The sequence below is a fragment of the Dendrobates tinctorius genome, unplaced genomic scaffold (assembly GCF_039654945.1).
Source record: "Dendrobates tinctorius isolate UK_male_01 unplaced genomic scaffold, ASM3965494v1 ptg000029l, whole genome shotgun sequence".
Taxonomy (NCBI): Eukaryota; Metazoa; Chordata; class Amphibia; order Anura; family Dendrobatidae; genus Dendrobates; species Dendrobates tinctorius.
Window position 1 is genome coordinate 57,589,147 of NW_027361697.1, and position 26,853 is coordinate 57,615,999.

The window sequence follows — 26,853 nt, forward strand, 5'->3', positions numbered from 1 at the left end:
CTCATCTTGCTTACCAATCTTTTATGTGGGACAGTGTCAACTGCTTTAGAGAAGTCGAGATAAATGACATCCAATGATTCTCCTTGGTCCATTTGAGAGCTTACATCCTCATAGAAGCTGATCAGGTTAGTTTGACAGGAGCGATCCTTCATAAACCCATGTTGATATGGAGTTAAACATTTATTAACATTGAGATATTCCATAATGGTATCCCTTAGAAACCCTTCAAAAATTTTACCCACAACAGATGTTAAGCTTACCGGCCTAAAGTTTCCAGGTTCCCTTTTACACCCCTTTTTGAATATTGGTACCACATTTGCTTGCCGCCAATCAAAAGGAACAGACCCTGTTTCTATAGAGTCTTTAAATATAAGGGACAGAGGCCTGTCTATCACATTACTTAACTCCCTTAATACCCGAGGGTGAATGCCATCAGGGCCTGGTGATTTGTCAATTTTAAACTTACTAAGGCGGTTCTGCACTTCTTCCTGGGTTAGGCAGGTAATACTTAATGGGGAGGTTACATTTTCACTCTGCATTGCCCCTGGCAAATCCTTTTCCTGTGTGAACACTGTTGAGAAAAAAGTATTTAAAACATTTGCTTTTCCCACATCGCTTTCTATGATTTCACCCTCATTGTTCTTTAAAGGGCCGACACCATCAATTTTAATCTTTCTACTGTTTATATAATTAAAGAATAGTTTGGGGTTTGTTTTACTTTCCTTAGCAATGAGTCTCTCTGTTTCCACTTTTGCTAAATGTATTTGTTTTTTTTACACATTTTATTTTTTTCTCTATAACTTTTTAATGCTTCTTCATTGCCTTCTTGTTTTAGCTTCCTAAATGCCTTGTTCTTGTTATTTATTGCCCTTTTTACATCCTTAGTTAGCCACATTGGTGTTCTCCTGTTCCTAGCCCTTTTATTTCTGTACGGTATGGCTAGCTCGCAGTGGGTGTGTAAAACTGATTTAAATATTTCCCATTTATTTTCTGCGCTCCTATTTTTGAGGACATTGTCCCAATCAATTCGGCGAAGGTCCTCTCTAAGCTGATCAAACTTTGCTTTCCTGAAATTCAGCGTTTTCGTAACCCCCTTCCAGGGCACCTTACTGAAGGACAAGTGGAATCGAGTCGCACTTCTGTTATTCTATCTGGCCTGTTGCTTAAAATTAAGTCCAGAAGGGCTGTCCCTCTAGTTGGGCCCTGCACAAATTGTGACAGATAATTATCCTTGGTTACTGACAGAAATTGGTTTCCTTTCTGAGATACGCAGGTTTCAGTTTCCCAGTCTATGTCGGGGTAGTTGAAGTCCCCCATAATAATCACCTCATTGTGATTTGCTGCTTTGTCTATTTGTTTCAATAATACATTTTCAGTGGTTTCTGTTATATTTGGTGGCTTATAACAAACCCCTATGAGGATTTTATTACTTTTCTCTCCTTGTATCTCCACCCATAGAGACTCCACCTCTTCATTTCCCTCTTGTATATCTTCTCTTAGTGTGGGCTTTAAAGTGGACTTTATATATAGACAGACTCCACCCCCTTTCCTTTTTTTACGATCCCTCCTAAACAAATCATATCCTTGCAAGTTAGCCGCCCAGTCATAGCTGTCGTCTAACCATGTCTCAGTTATTCCTACTATGTCTTATTTTTCCTCATACATTACCAACTCCAGATCTTCAATCTTATTCCTCAGGCTTCTTGCATTGGTCAGCATGCAGGAAAGAAGTTTTGCTTCCTTTTTCTTAGCTTCCTTCTGAGTACCCTGTCTTGGGTCCTCTTTACCACATCTAGTATCCTTGATTAGTTTGTCCTTCTGCTGCATGTTCTTGTCTGCTGTTTTTCCTCCTATCCCCTCTTAATCCCCTGTTAATGAATAAGATGCTGCCTTTGTCTGTACATAGTGAATCAAGTATATTGTGCCAAGTACTGCTCATATAAGAGGATGGTGGCCCACTCCTACACAGGGGCCCACTGGAGGATTCTCCTGTTCTCCTGTGGGCCAGTCCAGTACCGATTAGATTCAGTCAGTATCACAAATAAACATTTACATCCAGGTACTTACCTTATAGGTGACATCTTCTCTGATTGGAGTCATTCTCAACTCTTTAGTCTCCATCTGGTCCAGATGTCATAAAGACTTTTCACATCCAAAGCTCATCTCTTCCATCTTGTTTGGTCTTCTGCAGCATATCCTGACACAGTAGCCTTAAAATAGCTGTGTCGTTATAATTCCCCCTGAATAAAAATATCTGTTGATGCTGTAACCCTGAAAAATGTATTGTCCTTCACTGTGCACCATGAACAAAATATTTCTCCTGCTCTGTCCCTCTCATGGCATGTTGTCTCTGCACTGTCTTCTATAAAATATTGCTTTCAAACTGTTCCCTCTTTTTTTATTATAACCTCCACAACATCCCCCTTTATAAACTATAATCACCACATTGTATCCCCTCATGAACTACAATTGCCACACTGTCCCTCTAACGAACTATGGCCTCCACATTGTCCCAACCTCTCACTGTCCCCTTCCATTGTATGCCCTCACGCTGTCCCTAGCTCCATAATGTCCCTATCTTCCCTCTCCATGCTGCCCCACCTCGATGCTGTCCCATCTTCACACTATCCCTTCTATGCTGCCCCTTGTCCATTCTGTGACTCCTCTCATATTACTCCCCTCTGCATACAAACACTTTCCAAACATGCAAAAATCTTATTTTGAATTTCAGCTCCTCTGTAGAGCACTTCCCACAGACTTCACCTTTGATGTCTTAGTAACTCTGCAATGAAGTCATCAGCGTGATAAGATGACCTCTGCCACTGTAGTGGTGGAACTCATATCTTCAATTGTATTCACAGCTTAAACAAGTCCTTCCGTGAACTTTTTTCTTCATTAAACCATACGTACATATAGTGTAGTGAGTGTATTAATATAGTCCCCTACCACCACTTTCTCTTGGATCCAGCACTGTTCTACTCCTCTTCTGAGTGATGGTACTGCTCTTCAGACTCTCCAGGTCACACTGCGCTCTGTGTGACCCAGAAGTGACTTTTACAATGTAAGTTTATCGAGCATCAGATCAATGGGCTAATAGGCTTCCTTTTTAAAAATAGTCTGAAGAGCGGTGCCATCACTAAGAGGAACAGAACGGCAAATCTTGGAGACATCCATTCTTATCAGTTATAAAAATGCTCTTTCTGTTCCTTTCCATACCCAGCCAGTATTGATATTGTAGATTGGTGTTCACCTTATAAATCAGTTGCTGTTTCTAGAGTCTTCGACATGAAGGCTATTTCTCTACAAGACATGCATAAGATTCTACTAGTAGCCCACCTAGCTTCAACTAGTAGCCCATCTAACATTGATACAAATTACATTTAATTTTAAAATGAGTAAAATCAGCTCTGGAATCGGGTGGAGAGTTGCATGATAAACTTTAGTTATTATGGCAAAGGATTCAGGCAGATTTGTTTAATAGCTATGCAATTCAACATACTATGGATTAAATATCTTGTTTCTTCACAGCTTTCCAAAAAATCTTTGAATATTTTCATATATACCTTGCTACACCTACTGGACAAACATTCCACCTCTATTGAGTCTTCCTGGTTATTTCAGTAGGATTTTACAGTGTATATCTTGTGCTGTCCATTTAAATGCATTGTGCTTTTCTCCTGTAAACTACAGTTTTAGTTGTTGCTCAGGTTTTCGGCTGAAATGTGTTTTTTTTTTATCAATTGTAGATTACATATTTGTAAGTAGGAAAGGGGGGGCCACAACTTTAGCACCATATTTATTCATCACATCATAGTCATAAAATCAAAACAGCTGAAAGAATGAGCATAAATCTCCTAATGTTTGAATACCACGAGCATGGCATTTCTTAAAAGCAAAATATTGTGGCGCAAATAACAGCATTGCACATCTGTCAAGGTCAGGCATACCCAATATTTTCCTTTCCTTCCTTTCCCTAAACATGTTCAGACAATGAAATGGTCCTGATAGACTGGCAAACATTTGGTTGGGACAGGAATCCCACTGTGTGCATTGCAAAGACTTAATTTAGAATTCATGCGATTCCGGGTTCCCTTTTGTAGCTCCGAAATCCTTGCATGCTGCTCCTTTCCCCTGGCAGGGATGCTGTCTCACTCACTTCCGCCGGTCCCAGCGCACACTTCCTCTTTTGTCTCCGGCTGCTGGCCGAAGTCCACTCACTGCACGCAGTTCCCTGAATACCATGCTTAGAGCGTGCACACTCTACTTCTTGAAATGGCTAGGAGACACTTATTATTTAAGGCACCTCCACCTGCATGGAGGTGCCAGTTACATAGTTACATAGGTTGAAAAAAGACCTAGGTCCATCAAGTTCAACCTTTCTCTACCAATTGAACATTTCGTCACTAATTTAACTATAACCAGCAATGTTATGTGTATCAAGGAAATTGTCCAGGCATTTTTTAAAAGCTGTTATAGTGTCTGCCAGTACTACCTTTTGTGGTAGAGAATTCCAAAGTCTGACTGCTCTAACTGTAAAAAACCCATTCCTGTTTAGCTGCCGGAATCTCCTTTCTTCCACCTGTAATGAGTGCTCCCAGTCCTCAGTATAGTCTTTAGAAGGAATAAGTCATGTGCCAGTGTTTTGTACTGGCCACATATATATTTATACATGTAAATGAGATCTCCTCTGAGGCGTCTTTTTTCTAAGCGAAACAAGCCCAACTTTTCCAATCTCTCATCATATGAGAAACCTGTGCAACATTGTTAGTTTGTTCACCAATACACTTGCTAGATCTCAGGTCCATGTCCATTAGTTCACGTTAGTTCCTCTAGTGTCTGTCCATCATCAACCTCCATTTCAGTTTCTGCCTTGTCAGTCTGTATTTAAGTCGTACCTGCCTGCACATGCCAGTGCCAATCTGTATATCAGCCAGTCCCGCCTGCACCTTGCATGCCAGTCTATATATCAGGCAGGCCAGTCAGCACCTGCCAGTGCCTATCAGTACACCAGTCATAACCATCTGCTTCTGTGGTACCTGTGTTCCTTCCGTGTCTGTGTGTATCAGCTGTAATCTCCTACGGAGCTGTTCCAGCTTCCTATTTGCTTGGGGTCAGCTGCCATGTGTTTGAGGTATGTACTGGAGTAGCAACTGATGTCCATTAGGAGCCAAGCCTAATCCCATCATAAAGGACTCTAGTGAGAGTCAGGTGCTTACCTAGTCTCACCCCTCCAGGCTCTCCTTGGACCACGGCACAGTGGTTCCACCACTCCCGTTACAGTTTGCACAGGCAATAGAATCCGCTGGCTTTCAGGCTTCCTGTATCTCTGACCTGTACCAGGAGGTCTCCCATCAAAAAGAACAGCAGGATAAAATCCTCTCCTACCTCCAGACAGTATCCACCCATCTAGATACACTAACAACTCCGGATGCATCTGCACCTACCCAAGCTGCGACCAACTCGGCTGTGACCCGTCTTCCTGCAAGCTATGTGCTTGGTTCCGGACCCCATCTGTCAGCTCCTTCCTGTTATGGCTGTGACCCTACCATATGTCAGGGTGTTATTAATCAGTGCACATTGTCCTTCAAACTCTTGGCTCATCAGTTCATCTCAGATCAGGCCAAAGTGGCTTTCATCATGTCCCATCTCACTGGTGAAGCTCTGGTGTGGCTCAATCTCCTATTGCACCTATGAAAGAGTGGGGATCCTCTTGTGTTGAACCTCCAGTCCTTTCTTAGAGCCTTCCATAAGGTCTTTGATGAGCCCGGTTGTGCTTTCTCTGTACCATATTCTATCCTCAGACTGAATTAGGGAAGCCTTACAGTGGGTCAGTATGCTGTTTGTTTCCGTACCCTGTCATCCGAACTTGTCTAGAATAATGAGGCACTGGTGGACACCTTCTGGGAGGGTCTTTCAAGGCTAATCAAAGATGAGCTGGCCGGTCCTGATATACCCACCTCACTGCATGACAACAGGTTTCAGGAGCATTCCAAGGAGGTGACCCCTAAGAGAAGATCTGCACACTTGGCTCCTACCTTTTAAAGGCAAATCTTATAGCAAGCCTGATCTTCGGCATTCTCCCCGGAGTCCATGCAAATTCACGAGGTGAAGATGGTCAAACATCGTCAGGAGTCCCTTCATGCCGAGGGAAGGTGCTTCTACTGTGGCAGTCCTTAGCATGTAATCTGCTCTTGTCCATAGAAACCAGGAAACTCCAGTGCCTAGAGTCTGTTGGAGTGGTCACACTGGGCGAGAATCACTCTTCTCCATCGCTGTCTCTGACGGTAGCCGTTTCCTGTGGCAACATCCGTTTGGTCAAGTTTGCCTACCTGGATTCTGGTTCCACAGGTAAACTCATCCAACAGGCCATTATGAAGCAGAATAAAATCACAATCCAACGACCACAGGATCTGTTGGTTAATCGGTGGATAGAAAAACTCTTTCCGAGACCATCCTTTTCGTTACTGAACATGTGGCACTTTGGGTAGGAATGCTACACTTGTAGAAGATTCCTATCTACGTATTGTCATGGTTTGTCTCACCCTCTGCTTCTATGTCTGCCATGATTGCGGAGACACGAGCCTGTCTTGGACTGGAAATGTGGAGAAGTACTCCATTGGGGACAGGAGAGCCACAGACTTGTCTAGTTTCCATTCTCCCTGCTTGACCTCTGGCTTTGCCATCTAATTTATTTGACTTGCCTGCTACATATTGGCCATACACTGACGTCTTTGACAAAAAGAAGGTGTGGAGAAATGGGGGGATGGTGGGTGCCCAAGTCTGCTAGCCAAAACTGCATGGACCAGGGACCATCTTGCCTAAAGCCCGCTCTCCCATTAACGTTGGCAAAACTCTACTCAGACAACTTCAGGTTGAGGGCAAAACAGTGGGCAACACTTTATTGAACCACAACACACAATAGCAAACAGAACAGTCCCAGCAATTACCCCCAAGATGGTGCACATTACAGGGTCTCACACTTCTGCTGACTCGCCAGGATAATGGTAGATGATACGTCAGAGCTCCCATGGTCCCTATTCCACCTGTGATACACACACACAGAGAAAAGGTAACAACAAATGTAGGGAGATGACTGAAAACAGTACATAGAGCCATACAAGGTCCAAAGCCAGTTGACCTGAGAATCACCACCTGGCTTATCTGACCATCTCCATGGAACCAGGCGACCAGTGGGTCCCAAACTGGCTTTTTCCAAACGTTTCCATGGTTCAACAATGCTCAATTGAACAGATCTGTATCCTTCCAACCGGAGCCAAAAAACCCTAGGTTGTTTCCAATAGAATCATGCATCTGTGTCCCTCATGATGGTGCTGTGATGAATTGGCTAAAGTCCTGTCTCTCATCATTGGGTGTTTTGCAGAATGTCCGGCTGGTAGCTCTGTGTGATGAGATCAGCTCTCTCTGTCTCTGAGTCTTTTTATACCCCAGACATGTAAGCTATTTTTAGAATTGCCCAGTGTCCTTCAGTCCAACCTCACATTCTTTCCCTCTCTACTTTCAAAGTCAACAAACTAGTTCCAGAATACAATGCACAAAAAGCATGTCAGCACGCATCAATAGACAAAGATAAACACACACTATGTTGTGTGGTATATCAGCTTGCAAGTCTGTCTTCCTGACCCACCAAAAGTCAACAATTAACCCCTTCACCCCCAAGGGTGGTTTGCACGTTCATGACCGGGCCAATTTTTACAATTCTGACCACTGTACCTTTATGAGGTCATAACTCTGGAACGCTTCCATGGATCCCGGTGATTCTGACATTGTTTTCTCGTGACATATTGTACTTCATGTTAGTGGTAAAATTTCATTCAAATAACTTGCGTTTATTTGTGAGAAAAACGGAAATTTGGCGAAAATTTTGAAAATTTCGCAATTTTCCAACTTTGAATTTTTATGCCCTTAAATCACAGAGATACGGCACAGAAAAAACTTGGTAACTAACATTTCCCACATGTTTACTTTACATCAGCACAATTTTGGAACCAAAATTTTTTTTTGTTAGGAAGTTATAAGGGTTAAAAATTGACCAGCGATTTCTCATTTTTACAACACCATTTTATTTTTAGGACCACATCACATTTGAAGTCACTTTGAGGGGTCTATATGATAGAAAATACCCAAAAGTGACACCATTCTAAAAACTGCACCCCTTAAAGTGCTCAAAACCACATTCAAGAAGTTTATTAACCCTTTAGGTGCGTCACAGGAATTTTTTTGAATATTTAAAAAAAAATGAACATCTAACTTTTTTTCATAAAAAAAATAATTCAGGTTCAATTTTTTTATTTTACCAAGGGTAACAGGAGAAATTGGACTGCAAAAGTTATTGTGCAATTTGTCCTGAGTACGCAGATACCTGATATGTGGGGGGGAACCACTGTTTCGGTGCATTGGAGAGCTCAGAATGGAAGGAGCGCCGTTTGACTTTTTCAATGCAAAATTGGCTGGAATTCAGATTGGACGCCATGTCACGTTTGGAGAGTCCCTGATGTACCTAAACAGTGGAAACCCCCTACAAGTGACCCCATTTTGGAAACTAGACCCCCCAAGGAACTTATCTAGATATGTGGTGAGAACTTTGAACCCACAAGGGCTTTACAGAAGTTTATAACGTACAGCGGTACAATTAAAAAATCATATTTTTTCCACAAAAATGATCTTTTCATCCCAATTTTTATTTTCCCAAGGGTAACAGGACCCTAAAAGTTATTGTGCAATTTGTCCTGAGTACGCTGATACCCCACATGTGGGGGTAAACCACTATTTGGGCGCATGGCAGAGCTCGGAAGGGAAGCAGCGCCATTTGACGTTTTTGGCTGGAATTGAGATCGGACACCATGTCGCGTTTGGAAAACCCCTGATGTACCAAAACAGTGGAAACCCCCCACAAGTGACACCATTTTGGAAACTAGACCCCCGAAGGAACTTATCTAGATGTCTGGTGAGAACTTTGAACCCCCATGGGCTTCACAGAAGTTTATAACATAAAGCCATACAATTAAAAAATCATATTTTTTCCACAAAAATGATCTTTTCACTCTCAATTCTTATTTTTCCAAGGGTAACAGGACCCTAAAAGTTATTGTGCAATTTGTCCTGAGTATGCTGATACCCCACATGTGGGGGTAAACCACTATTTGGGCGCATGGCAGAGCTCGGAAGGGAAGCAGCGCCATTTGACGTTTTTGGCTGGAATTGAGATCGGACACCATGTCGCGTTTGGAAAACCCCTGATGTACCAAAACAGTGGAAACCCCCCACACATGACACCATTTTGGAAACTAGACCCCCTAAGGAACTTATCTAGATGTGTGGTGAGAACTTTGAACCCCCATGGGCTTCACAGAAGTTTATAACATAAAGCCATACAATTAAAAAAATCATATTTTTTCCACAAAAATGATCTTTTCACCCTCAATTCTTATTTTTCCAAGGGAAACAGGACCGTAAAAGTTATTGTGCAATTTGTTCTGAGTATGCTGATACCCCACATGTGGGGGTAAACCACTATTTGGGTGCATGGCAGAGCTCGGAAGGGAAGCAGCGCCATTTGACGTTTTTGGCTGGAATTGATATCGGACACCATGTCGCGTTTGGAAAACTCCTGATGTACCAAAACAGTGGAAACCCCCCACAAATGACACCATTTTGGAAACTAGACCCCCTAAGGAACTTATCTAGATGTGTGGTGAGCACTTTGACCCCCCCAGTGCTTCACAGAAGTTTATAATGCCCGGGCGTGAAAATAAATAATTCGTATTTTTTTCACAAACATGATCTTTTAGTCACCATTTTTTTATTTTCCCAAGGGTACCAGGAGAAATTGGACCCCAAAAGTTGTTGTCCAATTTGTCCTGAGTATGCTGATACCCCATATGTGGGAGAAAACTACTGTATGGGCACACGTCGGGGCTCGGAAGGGAAGTAGTGACGTTTTGGAATGCAGACTTTGATGGAATGGTCTGCGGGTGTCATGTTGCCTTTTGAGAGCCCCTAATGTACCTAAACAGTGGAAACCCCCCACAAATGACACCATTTTGTAAACTAGACCCCCCAAGGAACTTATCTAGATGTGTGGTCAGCACTCAGAAGCCCCCCAGTGCTTCACAGAAGTTTATAACGCCCGGGCGTGAAAATAAAAAATTCGTATTTTTTCCACAAACATGATCTTTTAGTCACCATTTTTTTATTTTCCCAAGGGTACCAGGAGAAATTGGACCCCAAAAGTTGTTGTCCAATTTGTCCTGAGTATGCTGATACCCCATATGTGGGAGAAAACTACTGTATGGGCACACGTCGGGGCTCGGAAGGGAAGTAGTGACGTTTTGGAATGCAGACTTTGATGGAATGGTCTGCGGGTGTCATGTTGCCTTTGGAGAGCCCCTAATGTACCTAAACAGTGGAAACCCCCCACAAATGACCCCATTTTGAAAACTAGACCCACTAAGGAACTTATCTAGATGTGAGGTGAGCACTTTGAACCCCCAAGGGCTTCACTGAAGTTTATAATGCCAGGGCATGAAAATAAAAAAATCGTATTTTTTCCAGAAACATGATCAATTAGTCCCCAATTTTTTCATTTTCCCAAGGGTAACAGGAGAAATTGGACCCCCAAAAGTTGTTGTCCAATTTGGCCTGAGTACGCTGACACCCCATATGTGGGAGAAAACTACTGTATGGACACACGTCGGGGCTCGGAAGGGAAGCAGTGACGTTTTGGAATGCAGACTTTGATGGAATGGTCTGCGGGTGTCATGTGCGTTTGGAGAGCCCCTGATGTACCTAAACTATTGAAACTCCCCACAAGTGACCCCATTTTGGACACTAGACCCCCCACGGAACTTATCTAGATTTGTGGTGAGCACTTTGAACCCCCAAGTGCTTCACAGAAGTTTATAACACTCGGACGTGAAAATAAAAAAATCATTTTTTTCCACAAAAATGATATTTTTGCCCCCAATTTTTTATTTTCCTAAGGGTAACAGGAGAAATTGGACCCCAAAAATTGTTTTGCAATTTGTCCTGAGTAGGCTGATACCCTACATGTGGGGGTAAAACACTGTTTGGGCGCATGGCAGAGCTTGGAAGGGAAGGAGCACCATTTGACTTTTTCAACTCAGAATTGGCTGGAATTGAGATCAGACACCATGTTGCATTTGGAGAGCCCCTGATGTGCCCAAACAGTGGAAACCCCCAATTATAACTCCAACCCTAACCCCAACACACCCCTAACCCTAATCTGAGCCCTAACCCTAGCCCTAACCCTAGCCCTAACCCTAACCCTAACCCTAGCCCTAACCCTAGCCCTAACCCTAGCCCTAACCCTAGCCCTAACCCTAAGGCTGTGTGCACATGCTGCGGATTTTGCTGCGGTTCCGCAGCGGTTTTGGCTGCTGCGGACCAGCAGCAGTTTCTGCTGCGGTGTACAGTACCATGATTCCCTATGGGAATCAAAAACCGCAGTGCAGACGGTGCGGAATTTTCCGCGCGGATTATCTGCGGTTTTCAATCCGCAGAAAGAATTGACATGTCAATTCTTTCTGCGGATTCTCCTGCGGTTTGCCATCTCCTCTATTGAGGAGATGAAAAACCGCAGGACAAAACCGCAGAGCAATCCGCAGGTAAAACCGCAGGTCTTTTGACCTGCGGTTTCACCTGCGAATTTTACAAAATCCGCGCGGATGAATCCGCACCTAATCCGCAGCGTGTGCACACAGCCTTACCCTAACGGGAAAATGGAGATAAATACTTTTTTTTTAGTTTTATTATTTTTCCCTAACTAAGGGGGTGATAACGGGGGGTTTGACTTACTATTTATGGCGGTTTTTATGTTTGGCGACTGTCACACGCTAAAAGACGCTTTTTATTGCAAAATAGTTTTTGCATCACCACATTTTGAGAGCTATAATTTTTCCGTCTTTTGACCCACTGAGTCATGTGAGGTCTTATTTTTTGCGGGACGAGTTGACGTTTTTATTGGTACCATTTTCAGGCACGTGAAATTTTTTGATCGCTTTTTATTCCGATTTTTGGGACGCAGAATGAAGAAAAACCAGCGTTTCATGAATTTCTTTTGGGGGGGTGCATTTACACCGTTCCGCGTGCGGTAAAATTGATAAAGCGGTTTTATTCTTCGGGTCAGTACGGTTACAGCGATACCTCATTTAGGTAGTTTTTTTATGTTTTTGTCGGTTTTATGCAATGAAAACTATTTTATATAAAAAATAATTATTTTTGCATCGCTTTATTCTGCGAGCTATAACTTTTTTATTTTTTCGCTGATGATGCTGTGTGGCAGCTCGTTTTTGCGGGACAAGATGACGTTTTCAGCGGTACCATGGATATTTATATGCATCTTTTTGATCGCGCGTTATTACACTTTTTGTTTGGCGGTATGATAATAAAACATTATTTTTTGCTTCGTTTTTTATTTTTATTTTTTAAGGGGTTCGCTAAAAGGGTTAACTAATGGGACAGTTTTATAGGGCGGGTCATTATGGACGCGGCAATACCTAATATGTGTACTTTTATTTATTTTTTTTTTATTATTTCCAAAAAATGGATTTATTGAGGGAATATTTTTTTTTTTTTTTCTAATTTATTTGGCGATTTTTTTTAATTTATTTTTACATTTTTTTTAAATTTTTTTTTTACTTTATTACATAGTCCCAGGTGGGACATCACTGTCCTGTGACAGATCGCTGATCTGTCACATCACAGATCACTGTGACAGATCAGCAATCTGTCACAGGCATTGAAGAAGACTTCCTCTTGCCTGCGCTTTGCAGGCACTGAGGAAGCCAGCTTCCTCAGGTCCCCGAAGGCCCCCGTCGCCATCTTGGATCCGGGGGCCTGGAGGATAGGAGCCCCCGGCAGCAGCGCTGCACATTGCGCTGCCGTGAGGGGCTCAGGGAAGCACGGAGGGAGCCCCCTCCCTCCCGATGCTTCCCTTTAACTCCCGGTACACCGCGATCATGTTTGATCGCGGTGTGCAAGGGGTTAACGTGTCGGGGGCGGTCCGTGACCGCCCCTGACACATAGTGCCGGGTGTCAGCTGTGATAATCAGCTGACACCCGGCCGCGATCAGCGGCGCTCACCACGTGGGCGCCGCTGATCGCGGTAGACGTACTATCCCGTCCACGGTCATACGGGCCCGGGTACCGTGGACGGGATAGTACGTCGGATGTCAGGAAGGGGTTAAATCCACAAGCCAATACACAGATAAAAAGTCAATTGTTCTTGGTTTACAAAAACATAGTCGTCTGAGTAATTAAGATATACTCTGGTTTCTTCACAGGAGGTTAATGCACTACCTCCTCATAGGCCATTTTCTCCATCAATCTTCTTCCTGGTGCTTCCCCTCCACGAGGTCAAATCTACCCCATGTTGCAGGCTGAGATACCACATGTATGGAGGTGCCTGTGCAAGGTAGTTAGTTTGTTCACCAACACGCTTGCTAGTTTTCAGGTCCCAGTCCATTAGTTCCCGCAAGTCCCGCTAGTTTCTGTCCATCCCTAACCTCCTTTCCAGCATCTTCCTTGTCAGTCTGTAAGTCAGCTGGACCCGCCTGCACCTGCTGTGCCAGTCTGTATATCAGCCAGACCCACCTGCACCTTCTGTGCCAATCTGTATATCAGCCAGTCCCGACTGCACATGCCAGTCTGTATATCAGCCGGACCTGTCTGCACCTGCCTCTATGTACACCAGCCTTACCCATGTGCATCTCTGGCCAAAATTGTGTGAACAGGAAATCATCAACCCCCTCATAATGATTATTAACATTTTAATTGTGTTCTTGCATCGATGGTCTGTTTTTTACTAATACTGTCTGCCTGCAAAGTATTTAAGTATATTTTATTTGCTGTGAAGTTACGTGTAATATTCTTATTATAATTCAAATTTAATAATAATAATCTTTATTTATATAGCGCCAACATATTCTGCAGCGCTTTACAGTTTAACAGTTTCAGACACAACAGTCATAAGTAACAACATTAACAATAATACAATGATTAAAGCAAAATAAGATGACCCTGCTCGTGAGGCTTACAATCTACAATGAAGTGGGGGAGATACAAAGTACAGGTGTGTATTTATAATGGTGTATTTACAATGATGGTCTAGCCATCTTGAGCGAGTGGGGGATAGATGGAGATAGTGAATGGGCTGCACATGTGCACTTAGGGTCCCGTTACACATAGCGACGCTCCAGCGATCCCGACAACGATACAACCTGGTAAGGATCGCTGGTACGTCACTGCATGGTCACTAGTAAGCTGTCAAACAGGCAGATCTACTCAACGATGCAGCAACGATACGGTGATCCGAATAACGACCTCAGCGGTCGTTGGGACCTTGTCACACAGCAGCTATTCTGACGACTCAGACCTCGATAGGCGTGCTTCAGAGTTGCCTTTGCCACGCCCCTCTGCTCCGATTGGTGGCCACTACTGCGCTATCACTACGCGGTTTACTTCAGCGTCCCTGTCTGAGTCGCTAGTGCGCTATTTATTTGTAAATTCACAGTTACTGACATGGGGACACGCAATTATTATAACTGTACATGTTAAATGTTATGATTGCATATAATTGATAGCTTACCTATAAAAGGAAACGCTACAAAGATCCTAATTTGAGACCACCAATCGGAGCTGAGGGGGCGTTGAAAAGACAAAGCAAAATCATGCCTGCGTCCCTGAGCTCTGAGTCGCCAACAAGGTCGCTCGTCATTGTTATGGCGTCAAACACAGCGATGCATGCTGGCCAGCAGGACACCAACGATCAAAAAATGGCCTAAGACATTCGAGCACGATCAGCGATATCGCAGCGGGGGGCCGGTCACCGCTGTGTCACACGTAGCGAGATCACTGGCGAGGTCGCTGTTGCGTCACAAAACCTGTGATGTTTCAGCGATCTCGATAACGATCTCGCTATGTGTGAAGTACCCCTTACACATAAAATAACTTTGATTAGGGAACGTGATAGGCTGCTCTGAACAAATGTGTTTGAGGGAGTGCCTAAAACTTTGCAAGATGTGGCTGGTCCTAATTTATTGGGTTAGAGCATTCCAGAGGATTGGCGCAACGCAGGAGAAGTCTTGGAGTTGGTAGTGGGAGGTATGGATTAGTGCAGAGGTTAGTCAAAAGTCGTTTGCAGAGCGCAGCGATCGGCTAGGCCGATAGAAATAGAAGAGGGAGGAGATGTAAAGGGGTGCCGCACTATGGAGAGCTTTGTGGGTGAGAACAAGTACTTTGAATTGGATCCTATAATGAATGGGCAGCTAGTGTAACGACTGGCGAAGAGCGGACGTGTCTGAGTACCGATTAGCCAGATGAGTGAGCCTGGTTGCTGCATTAAGGATGGACTGGAGAGGGCAAAGTAGAGTGAGGGGGAGGCCAATTAATAAAGCATTACAGTAGTCCAGGCGGGAGTGGATCAGGGCGACAGTGAGGGTTTTTGTTGCTTTCATGGTGAGAAAAGGGCGGATTCTTTAGGTGTAAGCGGCAAGAGCGGGCAAGAGATTGTATATGGGAGGTGAAAGAGAGATTGGCGTGAAACATAACACCCAGACAGCGCGACTGCTGCTGGGGTGTTATTATGGTGCCACCCACAGAGAGGGAAATGTCAGATTTAGGGAGGTTAGTAGACAGCGGGAGCAGAAGTTGTTCAGTTTTGGAAAGGTTGAGTTTCAGATAGAGAGTGGACATGATGTTGGAGACTGCGGACAGACAGTCACTGGCGTTCTGTAGTTCAGTGGGGGATAAGGTCCGGGGGAATGAAGTATATAGTTGTGTGTCATCAGCATATAGATGGTACTGAAAGCCAAATCTGCTGATGGTCTGTCCAATTGGGGCCATGTAGAGGGAGAAGAGAAGGAAGTTTAACACTAGGATACAAAGGGATAATGGGAGGGTAAAATAAGGATGATGCATTATTTTAGCAGTTTGGATTATGTTATTAACCTGCATTGTGGCACTCCTTGGCTGTTTCTCAAGCATGAACCTACCTAATCTGTTGCCACAAAAAAGCAAAGACTAGCATAAGAAAACATGACATCATTGAGTATCAATAAAATAAGCCTGTAGTCCTCTGAAAGTGTTAGATTGTTTCCTTATTTTGTAATTTATAAAATTATAGCTACTAATTGTATAAATGTTTTTATCTCACAGCAGGGCTGAATTCACAGCTACATTGCTTAGTACTGCTGATATATTGCCCTTCATCCTGCTGCTTCTGTTTATAGTTGTGTGCAACAGACAGATAAGACAGTAGGATTTCCTTTTCGGGTTCAATGTATGGCAGACCTCAGAGCAGCAACTCTGGAAATAGGTTCAGGGAAAACTGACAACTAGATTGTGAATCAGCAGTGGGTAGAAACTGATGATTAATGTAGGAAAAGTAATTTACTGTAGAACTATATTGTTATTGCTCATGTGCACACATGAGAGCTTATTCTGAAAAGTCAGCAGAAACAAAAATCAAACTTAACGTTAATTGGTTATATGTTTTTCTGTCTTACAGATACACAGACTCATAGCGTATTGGATCAACAGAGCATTCCAGGTAAAATTAGATGTTTTTCATCAGGCTTTCATGCATACAAACACAAGGGATCACCCCTTCTGTCTGGAGAAAGAAAGATTCAATCTGTAGAGGAGAAAAGGCTTCTTTATCATGAGAACTAATAATCTGTAGAGTTGCCTGCCTTGGAAATCATTGATGGTTTAAAAAAAGGTTTAGATACTTTTTTTTAGAAAAAAATAACATAAATAATTACGGTATGTATATATATGTAAAGATCTTTTGTGAATTGTTAGTCCAGTGCACCAACAATTGGAATCAGGGGAATATTAGCCATATTGAGGCAGACTGGATCATGCATTGTGGTTATACATATAACACTTCCTTTTACCCTCTCCCAGCCCTGGGTAGAACTTGAAGGACCTTTGTCTTTTCTCAACCTTATTATCTATGTAACTATACAGCTCTGGCAAAAATTAAGAGACCACTTTCAAATGTTCAGTTTGTCTGATTTTTCTCTTTATAGGTATATTTTTGAGTAAAATGTAAATTGTTCATTTAGTCTATAAACTTCTGACAAGATGTGTCCTAATTTCCAAGCAATACATTTTGTATTTTTTTTCTGACAAAGAAAAATGGTCCAACTTTAAAAAAACCCAGTGCTTTCAGACCTCAAATAATGCAAAGAAAACAAGTTCATAATCATTTAGAAACAACAATACTAATGTTTTAACTCAGGAAGAGTTCTGAAATCAATATTTTGTGGAATAACCATGATTTTTAAAAAGAGTTTTCATGCGTCTTGGAATGCTTGCCACCAGTCTTTCACACTGCTTCTGGCGCAAAAATTTAAGCAGTTCATACTCTTGATTACATTCTAGAGGTTTTCAATGGGGTTAAGGTCTGGAGAATGGGCTGCCCATGACAGGGTTTTGATGTGGTGATCTCTTAATTTTTGCCAGAGCTATATGTATGTTGTGTTTGGAAGAAAAAAAACCAAAACAAGAACCCAAAATATACACCAAATGGGTGCAAAAATGACACAGAGAATTCAGAACTTTAAAGAGTTTCCAATTACTCTACTGACTAAGAATTAACATTTGGCTGTAGTATAATCAATTTTTTATACATTTCTATTGGCTTATGTGGATTTCTTTCCATGGTATGTTGATGTGATTTATTAAAACATCATCCACTTTTCTGCTGCTGTAACCTGCCTCTAAATTTTTTTACTGCTTATCCACCAACGTATGAACTTATTCATATAACTTACAAAATATTTGGGTCCATCTCAGAGGCAGATTAAAGGTAGCCAGGGCCCCAGGCAGCTTAGGGGGTGTGGGCCCCCAGCACCCATTGTATCATGTAACAGGTCAAATGATACTTTTGGGAGGTCATGTCATATTCATATGATAAACATGCATGTGCTCTGGTACACACGTGCAGACCTAAGGAGACAGACAGTATTTGCTCTTACATTCAGCACTAAACATAACTATATAGGATACTATGTAATAAGGGATGGTGCTATACATAACAAGACTGAATGCTATTGTAATGAGGAAGACCGGGCTGCAGGTACCTATGTTATGCCGGGTCAGGAACTGTTGAGGCTGCCTCCAGTGTTGCCAGGGGGAAAGACCCAGAGAGAGGGGGTGTGGCTAAGCCGGACAGTGAGCAGGAAGCACGGGAAAGAGCTCTCAGTTTCCTGCCGGAGGTGAGAGCAGAGAGGTGTGCGGCACACTCCGCAGTTACAGGGGCAGTGCGGAGACATGCCCCTTCAGAACTAGGGGCTCAGTGGGCAAAACCGGTGACCGCCCATTTTTGCCAGAAGCTGGTCCATGATTTGTTGGGATCCATCCGAGGACACCACACCAGCCGTTGCCGGTACTCCAACTCCCATCAGTCTGTATGTGGATGAGGATCAGCGAAGAATATGATAAGTGCTGTTTAACTATCAGATTGTTGCATTAACTATTTATTTCCCTTGATTCCTGTTTATTTTTTATTAATGCCCTGTGAGGAAATCATTTTTCAGCCTTTTGTTAAAAATTAAGTCATATTGTTATACAGCATTGTTCTGCAATCCCTGAATTACTGCATTTCCGAACCTGCTTACACTTGACGTAGTCGGCAGGATGCAGTCCACGTGCGCAAAGGCGGCAGACCAAGCTGTCATGGGTGACCCAAAGTCCAGCTTGCCCCTGGGGGCCATGCTCAGCAATCTCCTTAAATTTACGGGGAGTAATATTATGCTGTGGGACTGGACTGAGCGGGTTAAAGGCATGTTAAGGATGCATCCCTTAACCCCTGCTTTGCAGACAGAGATTGCTCTGATGGCCCTGGATGGTGAGATGTTTCTTTGATGTTTCGCCCCCCCCTCATGAACGGGACACGCTGACTAAGGTGTTCCAGATTCTGGAAGAGATGCATGGAGATCCCACCAATGTTGGAGAATTGCGGATGCGCTTGTTCAGCTGTGTCCAAAGGGAGGGAGGAGTCAGTGACGCAATACATTAATGCATTACAGGAGATACACTTGCATATTGCCTGACAGGATGCTGTGGGGGTAATAGCAGTGGGGCCCCTTGATGTAATATTGAGGGACCAGTTTGTGGCGGGCCTCAGAGACACATCAGGATGATGTGGGGGTATTAGCAGTGGGGGTCCCCTGATGTAATATTGAGGGACCAGTTTGTGGCGGTCCTCAGAGACACATCGCTTAAGCAAGCTTTGTGGGAGCACCTGCATGCTAGGTCGCGTATGACCGTCTTAGAAGCTTCCATATTGAGAAGTGCTATGGGATGCCAATTCTCAATATGGGATGAATTTCAAGTCTTTGGCAAGATAATAGGGGATGACCACCTCATTAACTGTTGCAAAGTGTCCAAGGAAAAACATTTATTAAACACCTCGGTCAAAAGGGGGACCAAGGAATCCCTAAAGGTCTTACAAAATATGAATGTTAAGCCATTTGGACCTGGCGATTTTTTGGTCCAAAGCCCATCAATGGCCAATCTCACTTTCCCTTCCCCAATTACCTCTTCAAAACGCCAAGAGAGGGCTCATCTCCTGGCTCAGGCTCCGCTTAAGCCAGGAAAGCTGACATCACATCCTGATCCAGATCCCTCTTCCCCAAGAGGTGTTAGTAAAAAGATCTGACCACCTCAAGGAACCCTGATTTGAATCTGTTCAGGGAACCCACATTGTTAATCAGACAACTCTCTGACATCTTACAGTTTCTTTAAGGGTCGGGAGAGCGGCACCTCCAAAATCTCTCTCAAAAACCAAATGTTATGGGTAGCAAGAGTGGACCCTCTGGGTCATGGTACCAGGATCCCTGGGGCGAGCTGGCCAGGTGGTGCCGACCCCTATACAGGGACCGTTAGGAGCAGGCCCGAAGGAGTCGAATACCGTGAGAGCTGGTGCCAAGAGGGGCGGCTCAGGAACGGAAGAGACAGACAAGGCTGAGGGTCAGGAGTGACAGGAGTCAGGAGTGACAGGAGTCAGGAGTGACAGGAGTCAGGAGTGACAAGAGTCAGGAGTAACTGGAGTCAGGAGTGACAAGAGTCAGGAGTAACTGGAGTCAGGAGTGACAAGAGTCAGAAGTAACTGGAGTCAGGAGTGACAAGAGTCAGGAGTAACTGGAGTCAGGAGTGACAAGAGTCAGGAGTAACTGGAGTCAGGAGTGACAAGAGTCAGAAGTAACTGGAGTCAGGAGTGACAAGAGTCAGGAGTAACTGGAGTCAGGAGTGACAAGAGTCAGAAGTAACTGGAGTCAGGAGTGACAAGAGTCAGAAGTAACTGGAGTCAGGAGTGACAAGAGTCAGGAGTAACTGGAGTCAGAGGTGACCGGAGTCAGAGGTGACCGGAGTCAGAGGTGACCGGAGTCAGAGGTGACCGGAGTCATGAGCGACTGGAGACAGGCGTGACCAGATGGGGCCAGAGTACCATAAGAAAGGCACACGATAATCAGGAGCCTCCATAAGGGAGGAGCCGCCTGATATACCCTGTGCAGGATCCTGATTGGTGCTTGCTCCACAGGGGTAGTGCAGAAGGGGTTAAGAAGAGCGAGGGGCACGCATCCGCGGCCTAAGGCGCATACCTGAAGCAGGAGCAGGACAGGAAGAGGAACCCACGTGCGGAATCCCCCGGGCTCCAGGACGGTGGCTGAAGATGCAGCGTGGCGGCCAGAGCAGTAAGTGGGGATTCGAGGAGGGACCCGGGGAGCAGCAGCAAGAAGGACGGGACACGGTGAGGATGGCGGTACCGGCCCCCCGCCTTTACCGGCGTCGGCGTGACAGTACCCCCCTTTACGTCCCCTCCTTCTGAGACTGGCCAAGAATCGGTCCATGATGCGAGGAGCATCAACATTCTCTCGCGGTTCCCAAGACCTCTCCTCAGGACCGAACCCTCTCCAATTGATGAGGAAAAAGGTCTTTCCCCTAACCTTTTTCATGGCCAAAATATCCCTCACTTCAAAGACGTCATTGTCCCCTACTGGCTGAGGAGCAACGGGAGGCGCAGGACAGAACTGATTGAGGATGACCGGTTTCAGGAGCGAGACATGGAAGACGTTATGGACCCAGAGTGAAGCAGGCAGCCTCAATCTATAGGCCGTATTGTTGATGCGTCCCAGAATTTCGAAGGGGCTGATGTACCGGGGGCCCAGCTTATGAGAAGGGATTTTCAAGTGGATGTGCTTGGTTGACAGCCAGACTTTGTCACCTGGATGGTATGGTGGGAGATCCCTCTGTCTCTTGTCGGCATGTCCTGTACCAGAGCCTTTTTGGTCTTCCTCCAGACCTGGGAAAACTCTTGGGAGAGGGCATCAGCAGCAGGTACGCCGGAGGATGAAGATACTAGAAGGGGCACACCTGGATTCTGACCAGAGACCACAAAAAACGGAGACTTGGTGGTGGATTCATTGGAGTGATTGTTATAGGCAAACTCTGCCCATGGAAGAAGGTCAACCCAATTGTCGTGGTGGGCATTAGAGAAGTTCCGCAGGTAGGAGGTCAAGACTTGGTTGACCCGTTCAACCTGCACGTTGGTCTGTGGGTGATAGGTGGAAGAGAAATCCAGGGATATGCCTAAGAGTTTACAGAGTGCTCTCCAGAAGTGGGAGGTAAACTGTACCCCGCGGTCGGACACGATTCGCTGAGGAAGCCCGTGTAATCTGAAAATCTGTTGAATGAAGATTTTAGCCAATTCGGAGGCCATGAGCAAGCCGGGTAATGGGACAAAATGGGCTATTTTGGAAAACTGATCGACCACCACCAGAACAGTTGAGCATCCAGAAGAGCGGGGTAAGTCGGTAACAAAATCCATGGCGATGTGTTGCCAAGGAGCTTCGGGAACAGGCAACGGATGAAGGAGACCGGGGGCCAAACTTCTAGGTACCTTGTTCCTGGCGCAAATTGAGCAGGAGGCCACGAAGTCTGACACATCTCATCTTGGTGTAGAGAAGGCCACCAGTAATAATGGGAAGCCAACGCAAGGGTTTTCTTGATGCCAACATGTCCAGTGATCTTGGAGGAGTGGCCCCAGCATAGTACTTCTGCCCTTTTGTCTTGCTGGACGAGGGTATTACTCGATGGCACGGAATGAAGATTCACAGGAGCTACCGTGATGACTCGGGCAGGATCAATAACATGCGACAGAGCCTCCTCCACTTCGGGTGACTGCAGGGACCAGGAGAGAGCATCTGCCTTGGTGTTTTTGTCACCGGGTCGGAAGTGGAGCTCAAGGTCGAAGCGAGAGAAAAACAGAGACCACCTGGCTTGTCTGGAGTTGAGTCTTTGAGCCGACTGGAGGTAGGCCAAGTTTTTGTGGTCGGTGAATATGGTGAAGGGATGGACTGCCCCTTTCAGGAGATAATGCCACTCCTCTAGTGCCATCTTTACTGTATGGCCAGCAACTCTCGATCCCCAATCGTGTAGTTACATTCTGCGGGTGAAAATGACTTGGAGAAGAACCCGCAAGGAGCAAAGCACCCAGTGGACGTCTTTTGGGAAAGAATCGCCCCAGCCCCAGTAGAAGATGCATCTACCTCCAAGACGAAGGGCTTGCCGACCTCTGGCCGATGCAAAACTGGAGCCGTGGCAAAGGCCTGCTTCAAGGCGAGGAATGAGTCTTCAGCCTCCGAGGACCAGATGCTTGGTCTTGCTCCCTTCTGGTAAGGGCAACAATAGGCTTGGTTAAAGCATAGAAGTGCGGGACGAATTGCCTATAGTAATTTGCAAAGCTCAAGAATCGTTGAATGGCCTTCACTCCGACAGGTCGTGGCCATTTGAGCACCGCGGACAATTTCTCTAGGTCCATTCGCAACCCCGAGTCCGTGATGATATACCCCAAGAAGGGTAGGGAAGTCTGCTCAAACAGGCATTTTTCCAGCTTGGCATAAAGTTGATTCTCCCGCAGGCGTTGCAAGACCAGGCGAACACTCCTCCTGTGGGGGGAAAGGTCTGGTGAAAAGATGAATATGTCATCTAAATACACCACGAGGCACGAGTATAGGAGGTCCCGGAAGACATCGCTAACAAACTCTTGTAAGACTGTTGAGGCATTACAAAGACCAAAGGGCATGACCAAATATTCATTATGGCCATCTCGCGTGTTGAAGGTGGTCTTCCACTCATCTCTGGCACGTATTCGGACCAAATTGTAGGCCCCCCGTAGATCCAGTTTGGTAAAGATCTGGGCACCACACAGGCGGTCAAACAGTTCGGGGATAAGTGGTAGTGGATACCTATTCTTGACCGTGATGTTATTTAAGCCTTGGTAGTCAATGCAAGGTCGAAGGGATCCATCCTTCTTGCGAACAAAGAAAAACCCGGCCCCAGCTGGAGAAGACGACTTCCAGATAAAGCCCCTGGCCAAATTCTCCTGAATGTACTCCGTCATGGCTGAGGTCTCTGCAGGCGACAATGGGTATATTCTTCCCCTGGGAGGAGTAGCTCCAGGAACTAGCTCGATTGGGCAATCGTAAGCCCGATGCGGAGGAAAGGTCTCAGCCTCCTTCTTGTTGAAGACATCCGCAAATGAATGGTAGGCCACAGGAAGCCCCGGGAGCTCCGCGGACACTTGGTGCAGAGTGGTACTGGTAACAGGCAGCAGACAACGTTCTTGGCAAGAGTGACCCCAGAGAAGGACTTCCCCGGAGCGCCAAGCAAGGACTGTCTCGTGCGACCTGAGCCAGGGCAGGCCAAGGAGCAGAGTGTGAGACAAATTCGGCAAAACATAAAAAGCAATTCTCTCCCGGTGGAGAGCTCTGATCAGCATTTCCAGCTTGAGAGTGACCGTGGTGACGGGAACAGGTAATGGCTAGCCATCCACCGAGGTGATCACACGCAGTTCTTCAAGGGTGACGACAGGAATTTGAAATTTGTCCACCTCTTCCATCCGAATGATGTTGCCCGCCACACCCGAGTCCACATACGCCTCCACAGATCTACGCTCCCGACCTACGAGAACTAAAGCTGAGATAGTAAGGGGTAAAGAGGGAACAGAGTCACCTAGGAAGGCCTCTCTTGCATGGCCTAGGCGGAGGCGTTTCCTGGCCTCTCAGGACAGAAACGCAGGAAGTGGTTGGTTCCACCACAATAGAGGCATAAACCTTGCTCTAACCTTTCCCTGCGCCGCAGCTCTGATAGCTTAACGCAATCCACCTGCATGGGCTCTGGGGCAGAATTACTGGCAGGCTTGAACGAATGAGGGCTGGGAGCAGGGTTGAACCTAGACGGGCCTCTCTCCCTGACAGTCTCGCGGGAGCGTTCCTGGAACCGCAAGTCAACACGAGTAGCCAGGGATATAAGGTCCTCTAGAGAGGTGGGGGTGTCCCGACCAGCAAGCTCATCCTTGATTTTCCCTGAAAGCCCCCTCCAAAAGGATCCTACCAATGCCTCATTATTCCACCCCAGCTCTGAGGCCAGGGTCCGGAAGCGGATAGCGTACTGTCCCACAGTAAGAGTTCCCTGTCGGAGATTGAAAAGGGACTCCGTGGTGGAGGCCAAACGCCCGGGCTCGTCAAAGACCTGGAGGAAAGTATCTAAGAAGTCGTGTAGGCAGGATACCACCGGATCATCCCGCTCCTACAAGGGGTTCACCCATGTCAAGTCGTCGCCCTCGAGATGGGACACGATAAATGCCACCTTAGCCCTATCAGATGGGTATTGCTGGGGCAGCAGCTCAAAATGTAGGCGGCACTGGTTAAGAAACCCCCGGCATAATTTCGGATCCCCGCCATACCTAGGAGGCTTCCCCAAATGTGGCAGTGGGTGAGGTGCAGGGTCACAGGGTGGGGCAGAAGCCACATCAGACAACTGCAAGGACTGCAAGCGGTCATCAACAGATGCCATGTAATTAAGGATATGGGACTGTGTATCACGCTGCTGCGTGAGCTCCTGCTGGAGTCCTGCCAGCAGAGGGGTGCTCCCTGGGTCGGAGGTTTGAATGGCGGATAACCGAGTGTCCTTGGACTTCATAAAAGTCATAATCCGAGTCTGGTTCTCCCGCAAAAAGAGTAGTTCCTTTTGGGTGGCTGCCGAGGCACCAGCGGGGTTCATAGCCTGATTATACTGTTATGGGTAGCAAAAGTGGACCCTCTGGGTCACGGTACCGGGATCCCTGCGGCGAGCTGGCCAGGTGGTGCCGACCCCTATACAGGGACCGTTAGTAGCAGGCCCGAAGGAGTCGAATACCGTGACAGCTGGTACCAAGAGGGGCGGCTCAGGAACTGAAGAGACAGACAAGGCCGAGGGTCAGGAGAGACTGGAGGCAGGAGCGACCGGAGTCAGGAGTAACAAGAGTCAGGAGTAAGTGGAGTCAGGAGTGACAAGAGTCAGAAGTAACTGAAGTCAGGAGTGACAGGAGTCAGGAGTGACAGGAGTCAGGAGCGACTGGAGTCAGGAGCGACTGGAGTCAGAAGAGACTGGATACAGGCGCGACCAGACAGGGCCAGAGTACCGTAAGAAAGGCACACGATAATCAGGCACCTCCATAAGGGAGGAGCCGCCTGATATACCCTGTGCAGGAGCCTGATTGGTGCTCGCTCCACAGGGGTAGTGCAGAAGGGGTTAAGAAGAGCGAGGGGCACGTGCCCGCAGCCTAAGGCGCATATCTGAAGTAGGAGCAGGACAGGAAGAGGAACCCACTTGCGGAATCCCCCGGGCTGCAAGAGGGGGGCTGAAGATGCAGCGCGGTGGCCAGAGCGGTAAGCGGGGATTCGAGGAGGGACCCGGGGAGCAGGAAGGACGGGACCCGGTGAGAATGGCGGCGCTGGCCCTGACCTGACAGGTGGCGCCGGTAATGGCGGTGCCGGCATGACAGCAAAAATGTGTGCCTATCATACTTTCAGCTCTTGTATAGAGACAAGCAAACGTGTTCAGAAAACGTTCACCAATCTAAAATTCATCACTATCGTAACACATTTGGATTCATGTTCAGTTTCCCCTTGCATTTTTCCTCAAAGGTGCCAGGTAACATAGATTAAATCACAATTCCTGATGCAGGTCAGAAAAGGGAGCTGCCTTATAAATTCTGGCCAGCAGAGGGGGTTGGTGAGTCAGCTAGAAATTAGCTGAGGGAGTTGTCATGGAAACGAGAGCAGCTGTAAGCGGTGAGGAAAATGACAAGACAGTTAAACGTGAGGTAAAAAAAGATCTTTCTGGAAGATCCTGTCAGTTCAGGAGAGGGAGCTGATCTGTGAGGAGTTCAAGACAGGGAGCTGATCTGTGAAGGGGGAATGGACATGAGCAGAGACCGCTGAATCTGAAAATACACGGGATTGTAAATTCCTGTGCAACATTGAACACCTGAGGGCATGGCAGCACATAAGGAGCCCGGGGCTGACAGTGAAAAGGATGGTACCCGTAGAATAGGCTCATGCTGACAGCCGTACAAGTTAGTGAAATCATCACGCAATTGAGGGTCGCAGCTTAGTTATAAACAGCGGAGACCCACACACAAAGCACAGAAGGAAGGTCCTAAACCACCACCTGGCAAGGTGGATCCCCTGAATGCCTCCAGGCGAGCCGGACTCATTCCATCACCTGTATGTGGTACTCCGGATTGCAACCAATTGCCAGTAAAAGGTAAAGAAACTGCACCTCTCTGTGTCCTCCTCGCATTTCTCTGCACCCCAACGTTCACAGCCATTTTATCTATTAATCTAACATCTTTGCTCTGGGACTATTGCTCTACCTGTGGAGAGCTATTTTCACCTCAGCTGCGACACACCAACAGTCTCAGGGGAACAACACCACACCGCTGGTCGCCTCTGACCAGAATACCACAGGTGTCGTCAC

At 45.9% G+C, this 26,853-nt stretch overlaps 1 protein-coding gene across 4 annotated transcripts in view; it reads left to right on the forward strand.

Moving 5' to 3' along the window:
* Window positions 1-26,853, forward strand: part of PTPRC (protein tyrosine phosphatase receptor type C) — a 253,456-nt gene that overhangs the window by 133,650 nt on the left and 92,953 nt on the right. For all 4 annotated transcript variants that reach the window (XM_073571743.1, XM_073571744.1, XM_073571745.1 and 1 more), the window contains one exon: window positions 16,547-16,588. In XM_073571743.1, coding sequence (XP_073427844.1) covers window positions 16,547-16,588 — 42 coding nt within the window. The remainder of the gene's footprint in view (window positions 1-16,546; window positions 16,589-26,853) is intronic.